This window comes from Strongylocentrotus purpuratus, unplaced genomic scaffold (assembly GCF_000002235.5).
Source record: "Strongylocentrotus purpuratus isolate Spur 01 unplaced genomic scaffold, Spur_5.0 spur5_scaffold_20, whole genome shotgun sequence".
NCBI lineage: Eukaryota > Metazoa > Echinodermata > Echinoidea > Camarodonta > Strongylocentrotidae > Strongylocentrotus > Strongylocentrotus purpuratus.
The window spans coordinates 18894013-18907912 of NW_022145606.1; the positions used below are offsets into that span (position 1 = coordinate 18894013).

At 37.1% G+C, this 13900-nt stretch overlaps 1 protein-coding gene across 1 annotated transcript; it reads left to right on the forward strand.

Annotated features, from left to right (window-relative positions):
- The first annotated feature begins 5333 nt into the window (after positions 1-5333).
- LOC105447634 (tripartite motif-containing protein 45-like) lies at positions 5334-9885 on the forward strand. The gene is made up of 2 exons (XM_030992987.1): positions 5334-6293; positions 8061-9885. Exons 1-2 carry the CDS (start codon positions 5652-5654, stop codon positions 9321-9323), a joined length of 1905 nt encoding a protein of 634 aa, XP_030848847.1. The 5' UTR covers positions 5334-5651; the 3' UTR covers positions 9324-9885.
- The last annotated feature ends 4015 nt before the right edge of the window (positions 9886-13900 follow it).

Below are 13900 nucleotides of genomic sequence, written 5' to 3' on the forward strand. Positions count from 1 at the left end.
CTTAACCTAGAAAATAGTTATAGAAAGTACGTATACGCTGTAAATGTAGCCGATATATCACAATAACATGTTCATTTTATATATTTGTGGCAGATCTAGATTATACTTGTCTCATGTGATATTGACATCCGTAAACTTAGTATTCTCGTGTTATTACTGCAAGCCTACCCAAAATAAAATCACAACAATGGAAACAATTCTGAGCATAAAAACGACTGATTCAATTTGTTTAATCGTTAATGAGGTGATACAAGAACTCTTTAAACGAAGCGCAAGCTGACGTAGAATTTGGTAATATTGATCCTTTCTTTAGGTTACATTTTGATCACAGTTATCTCACTCTGTATGGACAGCAAGATGTCATCTCAGTTAGGTGTCCATACGCTGTAAGATCTCTCACCATGTTTCTTAGCATGTCATGCATCCTCTCACTGTATGGACAGCAAAATGTCATCTCAGTTAGGTGTCCATACGCTGTAAGATCTCTCGCCATGTTTCTTAGCATGTCGTACTATCTCACGTTGTATGGACAGCAAGATGTCATCTCAGTTAGGTGTCCATACGCTGTAAGATCTTTCACCGTGTTTCTTAGAATGTTATGCTATCTCACATTGTATGAACAGCAAGATGTCATCTCAGTTAGGTGTCCATACGCTGTAAGATCTTTCACCATGTTTCTTAGAATGTTATGCTATCTCACACTGTATGGACAGCAAGATGTCATCTCAGTTAGGTGTCCATACGCTGTAAGATCTCTCACCATGTTTCTTAGAATGTTATGCTATCTCACATTGTATGAACAGCAAGATGTCATCCCAGTAATAGGTGTCCATACGCTGTAAGATCTTTCACCATGTTTCTTAGAATGTTATGCTATCTCACACTGTATGGACAGCAAGATGTCATCTCAGTTAGGTGTCCATACGCTGTAAGATCTCTCACCATGTTTCTTAGAATGTTATGCTATCTCACATTGTATGAACAGCAAGATGTCATCCCAGTTAGGTGTCCATACGCTGTAAGATCTTTCACCATGTTTCTTAGAATGTTATGCTATCTCACACTGTATGGACAGCAAGATGTCATCTCAGTTAGGTGTCCATACGCTGTAAGATCTCTCACCATGTTTCTTAGCATGTGATACTATCTCACATTGTATAGACAGCAAGATGTCATCTCAGTTAGGTGTCCACAGGCCGTGACATCTCTGTCCATGTTTCTTAGCATGTCATACTATCTCACATTGTATGGACAGCAAGATGTCATCTCAGTTAGGTGTCCACACGCCGTGACATCTCTGTCCATGTTTCTTAGCATGTTATGCTATCTCACACTGTACGTACGTACAGCAATATGTCATCGCAGTTAGGTGTCCATATGCTGTAAGATCTCTCACCATGTTTCTTAGCATGTCATGCTATATCACACTGTATGGACAGCAAGATGTCATCTCAGTTAGGTGTCCATACGCTGTAAGATCTCTCACCATCTTTCTTAGAATGTCATGCTACCTCACACTGTATGTACAGCAAGATGTCATCTCAGTTAGGTGTCCATACGCCGTGACATCTCTGTCCATGTTTTTTAGCATCTTATGCTATCTCACACTGTACGTACCGACAGCAAGTTGTCATCTCAGTTAGGTTTCCACACGTCGTGACATCTCTGTCCATGTTTCTTAGCATGTTATGCTATCTCACACTGTACGTACGGACAGCAATATGTCATCGCAGTTAGGTGTCCATACGCTGTAAGATCTCCCACCATGTTTCTTAGCATGTCATACTAACTCACATTGTATAGACAGCAAGATGTCATCTCAGTTAGGTGTCCACAGGCCGTGACATCTCTGTCCATGTTTCTTAGCATGTCATACTATCTCACATTGTATGAACAGCAAGATGTCATCCCAGTTAGGTGTCCATACGCTGTAAGATCTTTCACCATGTTTCTTAGAATGTTATGCTATCTCACACTGTATGGACAGCAAGATGTCATCTCAGTTAGGTGTCCATACGCTGTAAGATCTCTCACCATGTTTCTTAGCATGTGATACTATCTCACATTGTATAGACAGCAAGATGTCATCTCAGTTAGGTGTCCACAGGCCGTGACATCTCTGTCCATGTTTCTTAGCATGTCATACTATCTCACATTGTATGGACAGCAAGATGTCATCTCAGTTAGGTGTCCATACGCTGTAAGATCTCTCACCATCTTTCTTAGAATGTCATGCTACCTCACACTGTATGGACAGCAAGATGTCATCTCAGTTAGGTGTCCACACCCCGATACATCTCTGTCCATGTTTCTTTATAGCATGTTATGCTATCTCACACTGTATCAACAGCAAGATGTCATCTCAGTTAGGTGTCCATACGCCGTGACATCTCTGTCCATGTTTTTTAGCATCTTATGCTATCTCACACTGTACGTACGGACAGCAATATGTCATCGCAGTTAGGTGTCCATACGCTGTAAGATCTCCCACCATGTTTCTTAGCATGTCATACTAACTCACATTGTATGGACAGCAAGATGTCATCTCAGTTAGGTGTCCACACGCCGTGACATCTCTGTCCATGGATCTTAGCATGTCATGTTATCTAACACTGTATGGACAGCAAGGTGTCATCTTAGTTAGGTGTCCATACGCTGTAGGATCTCTCACCATGTTTCTCAGCATGTCATGTTATCTCAGTTAGGTGTTCGAACGCCATAACATCTCTTTCCATGTTCCTTAGCATGCAATGTTATCTCACATTGAATGGAAAGCAAGATGTCATCGCAGTTAGCTGTCAAATCTTTTATAAATAAAACCACGATCGAGCCTTAAAGGGATCCGGTAACTTTGTCTCAGATTCTGAAACAAAATTCTGGATTTAGCTCATGATGCAATGATAATTATAAACCTTTAGGTCAGTCAGGAACCCCATGACTTTTACAAGCCGATCGCCTGTCTGATTATCAAGATATTTATGATTGGAATTACAAATTTTGAAAACCGTTCGCCTGACGGTTTTCATAACACTACAGTCTATTGGGGAAAACGAGTATGGTAAAACCGGTCACTCAAAGATTTTTACTTTTTTGAGGCACTTCTTGATCATTTTGAAGCGCAATTTTTTTAGGGCTTCAATATTACACCATATCACGGACACTGATAACACGTAGGGCCGTGTATCTCATATTTAACATTGTTAAACGATCCCTTTAAGACACTACGACATAAACGATTTACAAAAATGCAAAATACACTGTAGATTGCAGACTAATGAACGTTCTCTCCGATGTAAATCTTTCTCTTTTTTCTATGTCCATTGCTATTAGGCCTTTACATGCATTGAAGCTTATCTTTGTTTAGATTATCTTTTCCTCCTCTGTCTATCTTTCTCTATTCGTTCTCAGAACAAGATTAATTCTGCCTGTTACTTTTCCCTTTTCCTTCTCTTACATGCTCTTTCCCTTTGTCTTTCTTGCGAATTATCATCGTCTCGATCATTGACTTCTATTCCTTCCTTCCCCCCTCTCTCTCTCTCTCTCTCGAATACCTACTCTCTTTCGAAATTAATATGCAACCCATGAAAAAAGAGTGAACTTGGGTTTAACTGTAAAAATATATGACAGGTCAAGCAACTAACATTCAAGCATTGATCAAACAAATGATCATACTATAGTTTCCTGTTTTGCAGTTCACCTGTATATGGCTTGTAATGAAAATAAGTACTGCTTTAAAAATAAACGAGTAGTACATTTAAAAAGATATGATAAACATACTAAACACTACATAACTCATACATATGTAAAATCTCAGTCGCACGGACAATAGCAACACAAGACCGACCCCAGACTGCACCAAATAATAGTCACGTGACCCCGAATGTCAAAAATCAGATCGGTGTGTAGTCGGTTTGAACCCGTCACGTGACATCATTGAGGTATTATTGGCTCTACAGAGAATACAAATGAGCAATTGAGCTCATATTAAATTAACTAGCAATGAACCTGTTGTGCTATTTAATTTTTCCCTTAACATGTTCCAATTATTGTAAACTTTAATTCATACATAAATGAATATTGCATTTCGCAATCAGGCTGATGGTCATTAATATAAAATACACGAAAAACCTTTTTAATACCAGTGCAAATGTATAAAATACACCTACACTCATATAAATATATGATGCATCTTGTGCAAATCAAATATACATTCATGAACACTTATATTGATTGTCACTAATCTACAGAAATGACAGAAGATAACTGTCATCTTGTTGAATACCTGAGATAATCTAAACAGAGCGACTGAACTTTTGATACCACTACAGATAAAGATGAGTGCTGGTAAATTAAATTTGCCTGTATGACATGTACGAGAGAAACTGTCCGGAAGCAATTGAAACTGTCTATTAAGTTATCGGGAAATGTTGACTATGTAGTATATAACATAGGAGTAATTGTTTGGGCCAAATTATGTAGGCTTATTTATGATATTTAGGAATCATTTAAATGATACTGACACACTGATATCAATCTTGCTGAAAATCACAACCAGTGAAAACCACTGCACACAGATATATTATTCTAGCAATGTTTCAGACTTATTTTTGCTATTTTGCTAGTCCAAAACAACCCATTAATGTTAACAATGAAAAGAAACAACTTCGACAGTTTTCCACGAAATGCAGTAGCACAAACAGAACTCTTACAGTAACCTTAACACGTTATTTTTTCAAATGAATCATATTTCCATGCAATATGGCCTACATATTCTATTTGCTATCATCTTTCAGATCATCAGCTCATGAGACAGACATGAACAACATTTGTATGTTTATAGTTCTAAAGCATGATATATTTTATAAGAGAGGAAGTGGTTAAATATTATTTCAGGCGAATTTCGCATTATAATAAGTGTGGCCAGGCAGGTGAGACATCTTGTAGCATTAAAAACGCAATAGTTTTGAAATCAATTTATGACGGAAAAAGGGAAGAGAATGAGAGAAATGGAAGAAGATAAAGGAGGAGTAGTGGAGAAGGAAGGGGTGAAATATAAGTGTGGTTATCGTCTTTTACCCTTCCAAACATAGTTATAGAGGCAAATAAATGTCTTACTCTTATTAGTAGTACTTCGGATTCTACTAAAAGTACTCCAACTAAAGATCTCCAACGCAATGTATCCATAACTGAAAAACTATGAGTCGCCCTCTATAGATAAAAATGATGAATACCGCTATGACGCTCAAAGGTGCAATAACGATGCGCACGCACTCTCTGTGGAAAAACCCACATCTATTAATAGGCCATAACTATATAGGATACACAAACTGCATTTTATTCACAGACGATCTACTGAAGTATGAGTTTAGCATTGTAATCACATTTGTATTGATGTATACACTTGTATAGAATCTCAGTATTTTCGATCAAAGTTATTCGCACCTCGCAGAACTGCATGCAGTATAGGACGCAATCTACTATACTACAGTACGTCACTGCATTGCATATACAAAGTTTGTGCTTGCAGAAACTGACTGCTGGCTTCTATAGTACACGTCAGCTGATCACAAATTAAAGTTTTAATGGACATTGGATATATGCGTAGAATGAGCTCGTGTTTGTAATAAGCCAGAAATCCGATATTTGTACCAATGGCTGAGAAGACTGAGAAAGAGAAAGCTCCAAGCTCTTTAGAGAACCTGACGTGTCCATTATGTCTTGATATCTTCGACGAAGCAACGATCCTGACTTCATGCAGACACACCTTCTGTCGGAAATGTCTCAAGAACTATGACCTTTCCCACCAGGATCTCGATCACATGATCTGTCCTCTTTGCAGAAAGATCACCAAGTTGTCTGTAAACCGTGTCGATGATTTCCTCACCCATGTGACTGTCAACGGACTTGTAGACAATTACCACGCCAAGTGTGGGGGGATGAATGCTGTCCTTGAGATGCGTCCAAAATGCACTGCTTCCAAGTTTCATCAAGAATCAGATGCTGTATCATTCTGTAAAACGTGTAATAATTACATGTGCACTGATTGCGACTGCAGCCATGCGCTGCTGACATCAGTCTTTGAAGGTCATGAGATTGTATCCATACAGGATATCATCGACGGGAAGGTCAGCATAGGTCATCTATCTGAGAAGTGCTGCATCCACAAACAAGAGAACAAAGATATGTTTTGTGAGGATTGTAAGGTTCATGTCTGTCACAAGTGCGTGATCGTCGGTCATCAAAATCACAACATCAAGAATCAGGATGACTTCGAGCAGCAGTTACGTCTTAAGGTAAGTCGGTATTTGACAAAAAATACTTGCGTTTGGCTAAGGCCTGACAAATTTACTCATACAATTCAGATAAGGGAAGATATCGTAGGCGCCGGAAGAGGCGAGAAGAGAGGTTGATGTCCCGCATTATTCAAAATGTGGAAAAATTCGATTCTGGCCCACCCCGAAGGACAAATAAAGGAAAATTACATTTAGTTCCTTTGCAACTTAATAAGATTTCAAGTGCCCTGAAAAGTAACTCTCAGCATCCTAAAATTAAAATTTTCTCCAAGCGGTCGCTACATACTATCCTTCAAATATATAGACTCTGTGTTTATTATGTTTGTAAAAACTGTCTTTAATAAAGACACGGCGAGCATGGGAGAAGGTATTCCTATCTATCAAAGTGTTGAGGCAAAATGAGATCCACCCCTCTCCCCTTTACAATCAGCCCATAGTATCATTATTCGTATTATTATCATTAAACTGCTTTTGTTATCGTTATTACTATATGTATCATTTTTGAAAACTTTTTGAAAATTTCTATTTTTGTGTGTATATTGAAAACAAAAAATATGTATCATAATTATTTAAGTTATTATTTTTATCATGATGATATTAATAATTATTATGATAATATTATTACTATTTGGCTTATATCCATTATGTTTATCTGATATTACTGCTTTCATACAAATGGACTTATTACAATGACTGGATTTCCTTTTAACCCTAATAAGCCCGGGGGAGGGGTTGGGGGCATAATACCCCCCCCCCTGTCGAATTTTTGCCGCTGCATCAAAACCCCTGAACTTCTGGCGCTGAAATTTCATGAGTTTTCCCCTATATCTCCCGCACATTTTGATATCAAATTTGTCATGGGCAGACCTATGGTTCGGGTGTTAGGTGACGGAATATCATCACATGTCAATCAAAATATGTAATTCTCACAAAATGTGCGTGTGTTAGTATATTGCAGTTATTTGATCTTTATCAAAATCAATATCATGAGTGATTTATTTTCATGTTAAGCAGTCATACATTCATGCTTATACTTGTTTAGTACTGGCCAAACATTTTTTTAAATTCACATAATGAAATACATAAGAAATTAAAACCAATAGTATAAATAAGAAATTGGTAATTATAAATATAAAAGAAACTGACGCGTTTCACCCTCAAAATATTGTACAAACATATTTGTACCTGCATGTGTGTGTTTATTTGTATGTTTGTATTTATTACAAACTATTATATTTCGATTGATAAATGATATTACTCAACTAAAACAGCAACTTCAAATCAAATCAAATCTGCCCATGGATGCATTGTTCAAAATCACGCACTTTTTGAAAATTTCTATTTTTTGTGTGCATATTGTCATAAAAATATTAATAAAGACATGAAAAAAATAAATATAAAAGAAAATAAACATCACCATCTTATCTAATATACTTCAATCTATCACCATGCTAACGTTCACATTAATTGGACATTCCTAGGCCGAGATCTTAGGGAGGGGGGCGTATTAAGACCTCAAATAGCCCAGCCTTTTTAGGGTTAAGAAAGCAGAAGAAAAAAACAATGTATTCAATTCCTCTGTCCTCATATGATATATGATGATGAGCGTGTGTGTGTGTTTGGGGAGGGGGGGGGGGGGGTTGGTTGATCTTACTTTTGTGAAACTTCAGGCGCGGGGTTTTGTTTCATTTTCTGCTCCATGTAATTATCATACATCTCATGCTAGAAAAAAGATCTTTTCACTTCTCTATTATTTATTTTATTTAGGTGAACGACCTTGTCCAGCGATGTGCCGCTAAGAAGACAGAACTGGAGAAGAACATTCAGAATGTTGAAGTACAACGCCAGGAAGTATACACTGCCGTGCAGAAACTACTGGACGATGTCAGTCAAGCCTATATCATCAAGGCCAAAGTGCTTGAAGAAAACCATCAAAGTCTCATCGAGCAGATCAATGCAGTAAAGTGGAGTTTCGATGACGACCTCAGCGTCTTGAAATCCAAGGATCGACAGAGGATTAAGAGTATTTGTAGTTCAATAGCACTGGTATCTAATGACAGACTGGGTCGTCTTGAGACAGACAGTCTGTCTGCTCATACCTTGCTCTGTGAGGAGCTGGATGACATGCTGAAGGAGGCTACTGATCACACTTCTGCTGCAGCCATTACGAAGAAAGGACATAAGAAGAGGTTCAAGCCTGCAGATGATACTCATCTGGACCTCGGTAGCATCTCAGAATCAGATCCCAAGTTGCAAGTCATTCAGTGTGTAGATCTACGGGGAAAGATGAATGGTATGACCAAGTACTCTGATGACAGTGTGGCTATCGCATATAGAGGTACACAGGGTATAGATATAATTGATTCAGCTGGTAAACAGGAGCAGTATACAAACATACCAAGTAACATTGGGTGTTATGATCTTGTGTTTCAACAAGACAGGTCATTATGCATATCGACGGGTAGCAAAGAAACACACATATATTCTCCCAATGGATCCAGGAAATCAACCATCCACGTGGAAGACAATATCTATTTTCTCAAACTAAACAGAAGTCCATCAAATGAAATCCTCATCGCTAACGCTGGGAAGCAAATATATGTCTATGACCCGACTGGATCCGCTCTCAAACGCACTGTTTCAACAAAACACAACATTACGAGGCAGGTATCTGCCACCAGGTCAGGTTTGATCGTCACGAGTTCATGTTATTTCACCAATCCAAGCGTGGTGACGGTCTATGACAGGGATGGTAATGCTGGTAATTCTCTACAAGCTCCAAGCGGTGTCCAGCTGTATGCTGCCGTGGATGAGCAGGATAGGGTGTATGTAGCGAGTGTTGATTGTAAGAATGGTGACGTAGTGATCAGGCTCTATGACCTTGATGGTCTGAACCTGAAGGAGAGAGTGGAGTTCATTGTTCTTAATCTGACGCTTAAAAATAGTTGGTGCTACTTGGTTTCCCTCTCTCCAGACATGCTCGCGTTTGCTTGTTACAAGAAGTTGTATTTTATCAAAGTAACACTGTAATCCATCTCACTCTCTTTATTATCATTATTGGTGTTGTGTATACCTCTCTGCTCCAGCTCTACTCTAATATGGGCCTATAATTAACGTGTCATATCATATTGTTTAATTATGTTTTATAGTGCCTGAATACCGTTGTCATTATCCAAGCAATTCCCTCTTTTAAAATAGTATGTAAATACTTTACGTAAAATATGCATCTACTTCTTCCATTGTGTAATCGCATCTCCTAGATATTTACTGAAAGCCAGTGATATGATATTACATGTATAATGTACAACTTGGAAATTGGTAAGATATTGATTGACTTATTATTAGTTTTATTTCTTATGTTGTTATTCCCAAAGTATTTCGTTTAAAGAGAAGGTTGAGTTCCGGGAAGAGGTGAAAAATAGTTTGTCAGCGTTATCATTGTTATTATGCAAGTGTGGAAAAACATCAGATGAAACATGTTCCCTGAAAAGCATGGCTCTTAAAATGTCCATATATTCGAAATATGGCGTGTAACATCATAACAATCGGGACGGATTTTTATGCCACGTGTTCGTGTAGTCCCATATACATATTTTTGTGTACAGTGCTTGTAACTTCACCGAGACTGGACTAAATTTGTTATCATTTTGATTCCAGAACCTTGCAGTACACACCAATACATATATGCTAGATTACCAACTTTTGTATTGATTCCACTATTTTTCTTTCACAATGCAATCGCACGACCAGAACTAAACTTTACCTTAAATGTTTGTGCTTATATTTCTTGACTTATATATTGTGATTATTTTGTATCTTTTTGGCTCTCACGGGTCATCCTGTGGGTCATCCTGTAAAGTTATTGGTACTATTATTTTGTTTCAATTTTACAATATCCTTTACAATATCATTTTACTCTTCATATGGATGTTACATTGAACTTGCCTAATACATCAAATTAAATTTAAAAAATCATGGGAGGACCCTGGTGCGATATTCCATCAAAAATTCCTTCGTATTCACTTTGCACTCTATCTGAAAAGCCATTAAATTGAAAGCTCCGGGAACTGATAATGTGATGTAGAGAATGATGTAGAGAAGAACAATGTATCAACACAGAATAGGCCAAGTTTAACAATCGGAAGTTCAGCTTCTTGACTAAAACATCCTAAGTACTTTATAAATATTATTATATCTTGGAAAATGTTTACTGTATTTCTGTAATGATATATAACGTCACTTTTTGCGTATTTTAAAATTGATTTCGGCAGTTTTTCTTTCCATAATAATTGCCGCTTTAATTAAATTCAGTTTAGTTAAATTATATTAAATTGGATTCAATCATACATATAATCTGATAACCATAAACAGTGGTTGGTCTGAAAACCAATCCAGACCTTCATTGTTTTCTTTTCAGTTTTTGTGTCATGATAATGTTCCTACATCTCCCTCCTAACAATGTTTGGTGCATGGATATGCAGTGACGCAATATGATTGACCAAACCCGAGGATAATGTTAAGCTTGATTTTGTTCCTCGTATGGTCTAAGTAACTTTGTTCGGTCAATTCTTATGGGGAAAATGGGGTGACTATTTCGGGACAGACTACTGTCTGTTTCAAACACAGTTGTGTGAAGTACCTTTAAAGGGAATCCAACCTGGAAATTAAACTACCGACTAGAGAAAAGCAGAAAAATCCGAAAAGTAGACTGGTGAAAGTTTGAATGAAATCGGACAGAATTGAGAAATTTATGAATTGTTTAGAGTTGTAATCACTATAAATATAGGCTGTTTAAACTGACTGAATCGGTAATGTCTCTGTGATGTAGTGGCGGACAACTTGCCCAATTTCTTCCAACACACACAAGTACTAACATTTCAAAAGGGAGAAGGCGCTTAGGCGAAAAACGGAAATATAATTATATTTGTGTACACGACAAACGGGACTGCGTCATTATGACCAATCCGCCAATTTGAGATCCACTTTTATACAAATGAACTTATTACAAGGGTTGGATTACCCTTTTACATATCGAAGTTTGTTTTTGTGTGTGTGTATTTTCCTCTATTGTCCTTTTTTTTCCTTAACTTAAAAAGTTATAGAAAGTATGTATACGCTTTAAATGTTGCCTATATATCACAATAACATGTTCATTTTATATATTTGTGGCAGATCTAGATTATACTTGTCTTATGTGATATTGACATCCATAAACTTAGTATTCTCGTGTTATTACTGCAAGCCTTTCCAAAATAAAATCACATGAATGTAAACTTTTCTGAGTATAAAAATGACTGATTCAATTTGTTTAATCGTTAATGAGATGATAAAAAAAATGTATAGATGAAGCGCTAGCTGACGTAGAATTTGGTAATATTGATCCTTCATAGGTTACACTTTGATCACGTGTTGCTGTCCATACGCTGTAAGATCTCTTTCCACGTTTCTTAGCATACCGTGTTATCTCACACTGTATGGAAAGCAAGATATCATCGCAGTTGGGTGTCCATACGCTGTAATATCGAAGCACATGTTTTTCAGATGATCTCTTCCTCCTCTCTATTTCTCTATTCATTCTCAGAGTTAGATTGATTCTGTCTGTTACTTTTCCTTTTTTCTTCTCTTGCATGCTCTTTTCTTTTGTCTTTCTTGCGAATTATCACTCATCGTCTCGATCATTGACTACTGTCCTCCTCTCTCCCTCTCTCTCTCTCTCTCTCTCTCTCCCTCATACCCACCTTCTTCCAATATAAATATGCTACACATGAAGACAAATCTACGGTTTAACTGTAGTTATAACAACCAATATAGACAGGTCAATGAAGTAACATTCAAGCATTGATGAAAAACAAATGTTCATACTAATATCCTGTTTTTGCAAGCTGTATATGGCTTTAAATGATAATTAGTATTGCTTTATCTGTTAAAAAAATAAACGAGTAATACATTTAAAAAGATGTGATACTACGCTACATAACTCATAAATATGTAAAATCTCAGTCGCACGGACGAGAGCAACACATGACCGACCCCAGACCGCATAAAATAAAAGTCACGTTATCCCGAATGTCAAAAAACAGATCGGTGTGGAGTCGGTTTGAGTCAGTCTCGTGGCATCATTGAGGTATTACTGGCTCTACAGAGAATACAAATGAGCAATTGAGCTCCTATTAATTAACCAGCATACAAACCAATTGTGGTATCTAATTCTTCCTTAACATATTCCGATCGTAACTTAATTCATAAGAAAATGGATATTGCACTTCTCAATTAGGCTGATTGCCATTCAAGTAAAATACAGCTAAACACATTTTAAATACCAGTACACGTGAAAGACTCCATGCATGGCTGATTGTCAATGAAACGGAGTTAGGTCTTTTGTCAATACTGCTTGTTGCTACGGCAGGCAGCCAGTGAAAACGAACTTTTAAAATTAAATTATGGAAATGCAAGCATCAAAATAAACTAACAGAACTTCGTTATTACTTGCTCATTTTCCCTGATTGAGGTGTCATACGAAAGAGCAGAAAATGAACTTTCTAGAAATATGATTTTGTTTGAAATTCGCCACCAAATGACTTTTTGGTTTCCTTCCTTCAAATTGCTGTTAATCACTCACGCGTGAAATATGCATTATATGAGTTGTATACAATGAAAGCTTTACAAATATGTGTCATTTATTAATTATAATTGTGATTAAGTTATGATATAATGTAATTTCCTATTGTATGTTACAAGATGCTTTGTATTCCTATACAAATGAAGATTAGGTTGTGTCACTATGAACATGACGGAAAAAAAGAGGACAAAATATACAGTTCCTCATTCTACCCTCAACAATTGCTGTGGTAGACAAAGGAACATCCTTCACTGCTATTATGTAAACATGTGTAGAACAGGTGTCACATGCATATTCAGCTGTTCTACACATGTTTACATAATAGCAGTGAAGGGATGTTCCTTTGTCTACCACAGCAATTGTTGAGGGTAGAATAAGGAACTGTATATTTGTCCTCTTTCTTTGCCCGTCATGTTCATAGTGTGTACGCATGTACATTACACGTACGTACAGAGTGAATGGTTTAGCCACTGACCGTTATCGCTTCGAGCTTCATGGCCACTTTAGTTTTGTAGTTTTTTATATAATGACTAGCAGGACCCGCGGAAATCCGCGGGATTCTAGAGGGGGGCGGGGGGGGGGGGTGTAAATAGATATATAGAGACTGTCTAAATTAAAACCACCAAGAACTTTATTTGCCATTCAGGCTATTAAAAAATATACATGTTTAGCGTCCCCGCCCGCTTCCTTTTTGGGGGCCGCCTCCTATTTTTTTTTTTTTTTTGAATTTGTTTTGAATTTTTTTTTTTTGAAAGAAAAAAAACATGAAAAGCACTGCTAAAATGTATTTCTGATTTAAAAAAAGAAAACAAAAAAATTGTCGGCCGCCATCTTGAAAAATAGCCCCAATGTCAGGGAAAATGTACGGAGCGGCCATTTTGAAAAAAAAAAAAAGGGGGCCTCTTCCTTCCCATTTTTCGAAAAAACAGGACGCTATAAGCATGTTTTTTTTTTAATTTGGCCTTATATTCAATAAAATAAAAAAATC

Excerpts from the sequence above, each read along its gene's own strand:
- LOC105447634 (XM_030992987.1), top strand. The coding sequence starts at position 5,652 with ATGGCTGAGAAGACTGAGAAAGAGAAAGCTCCAAGCTCTTTAGAGAAC. Across the intron at positions 6,294-8,060 it reads AGCAGCAGTTACGTCTTAAG|GTGAACGACCTTGTCCAGCG; the intron begins GTAAGTCGGTAT and ends TATTTTATTTAG.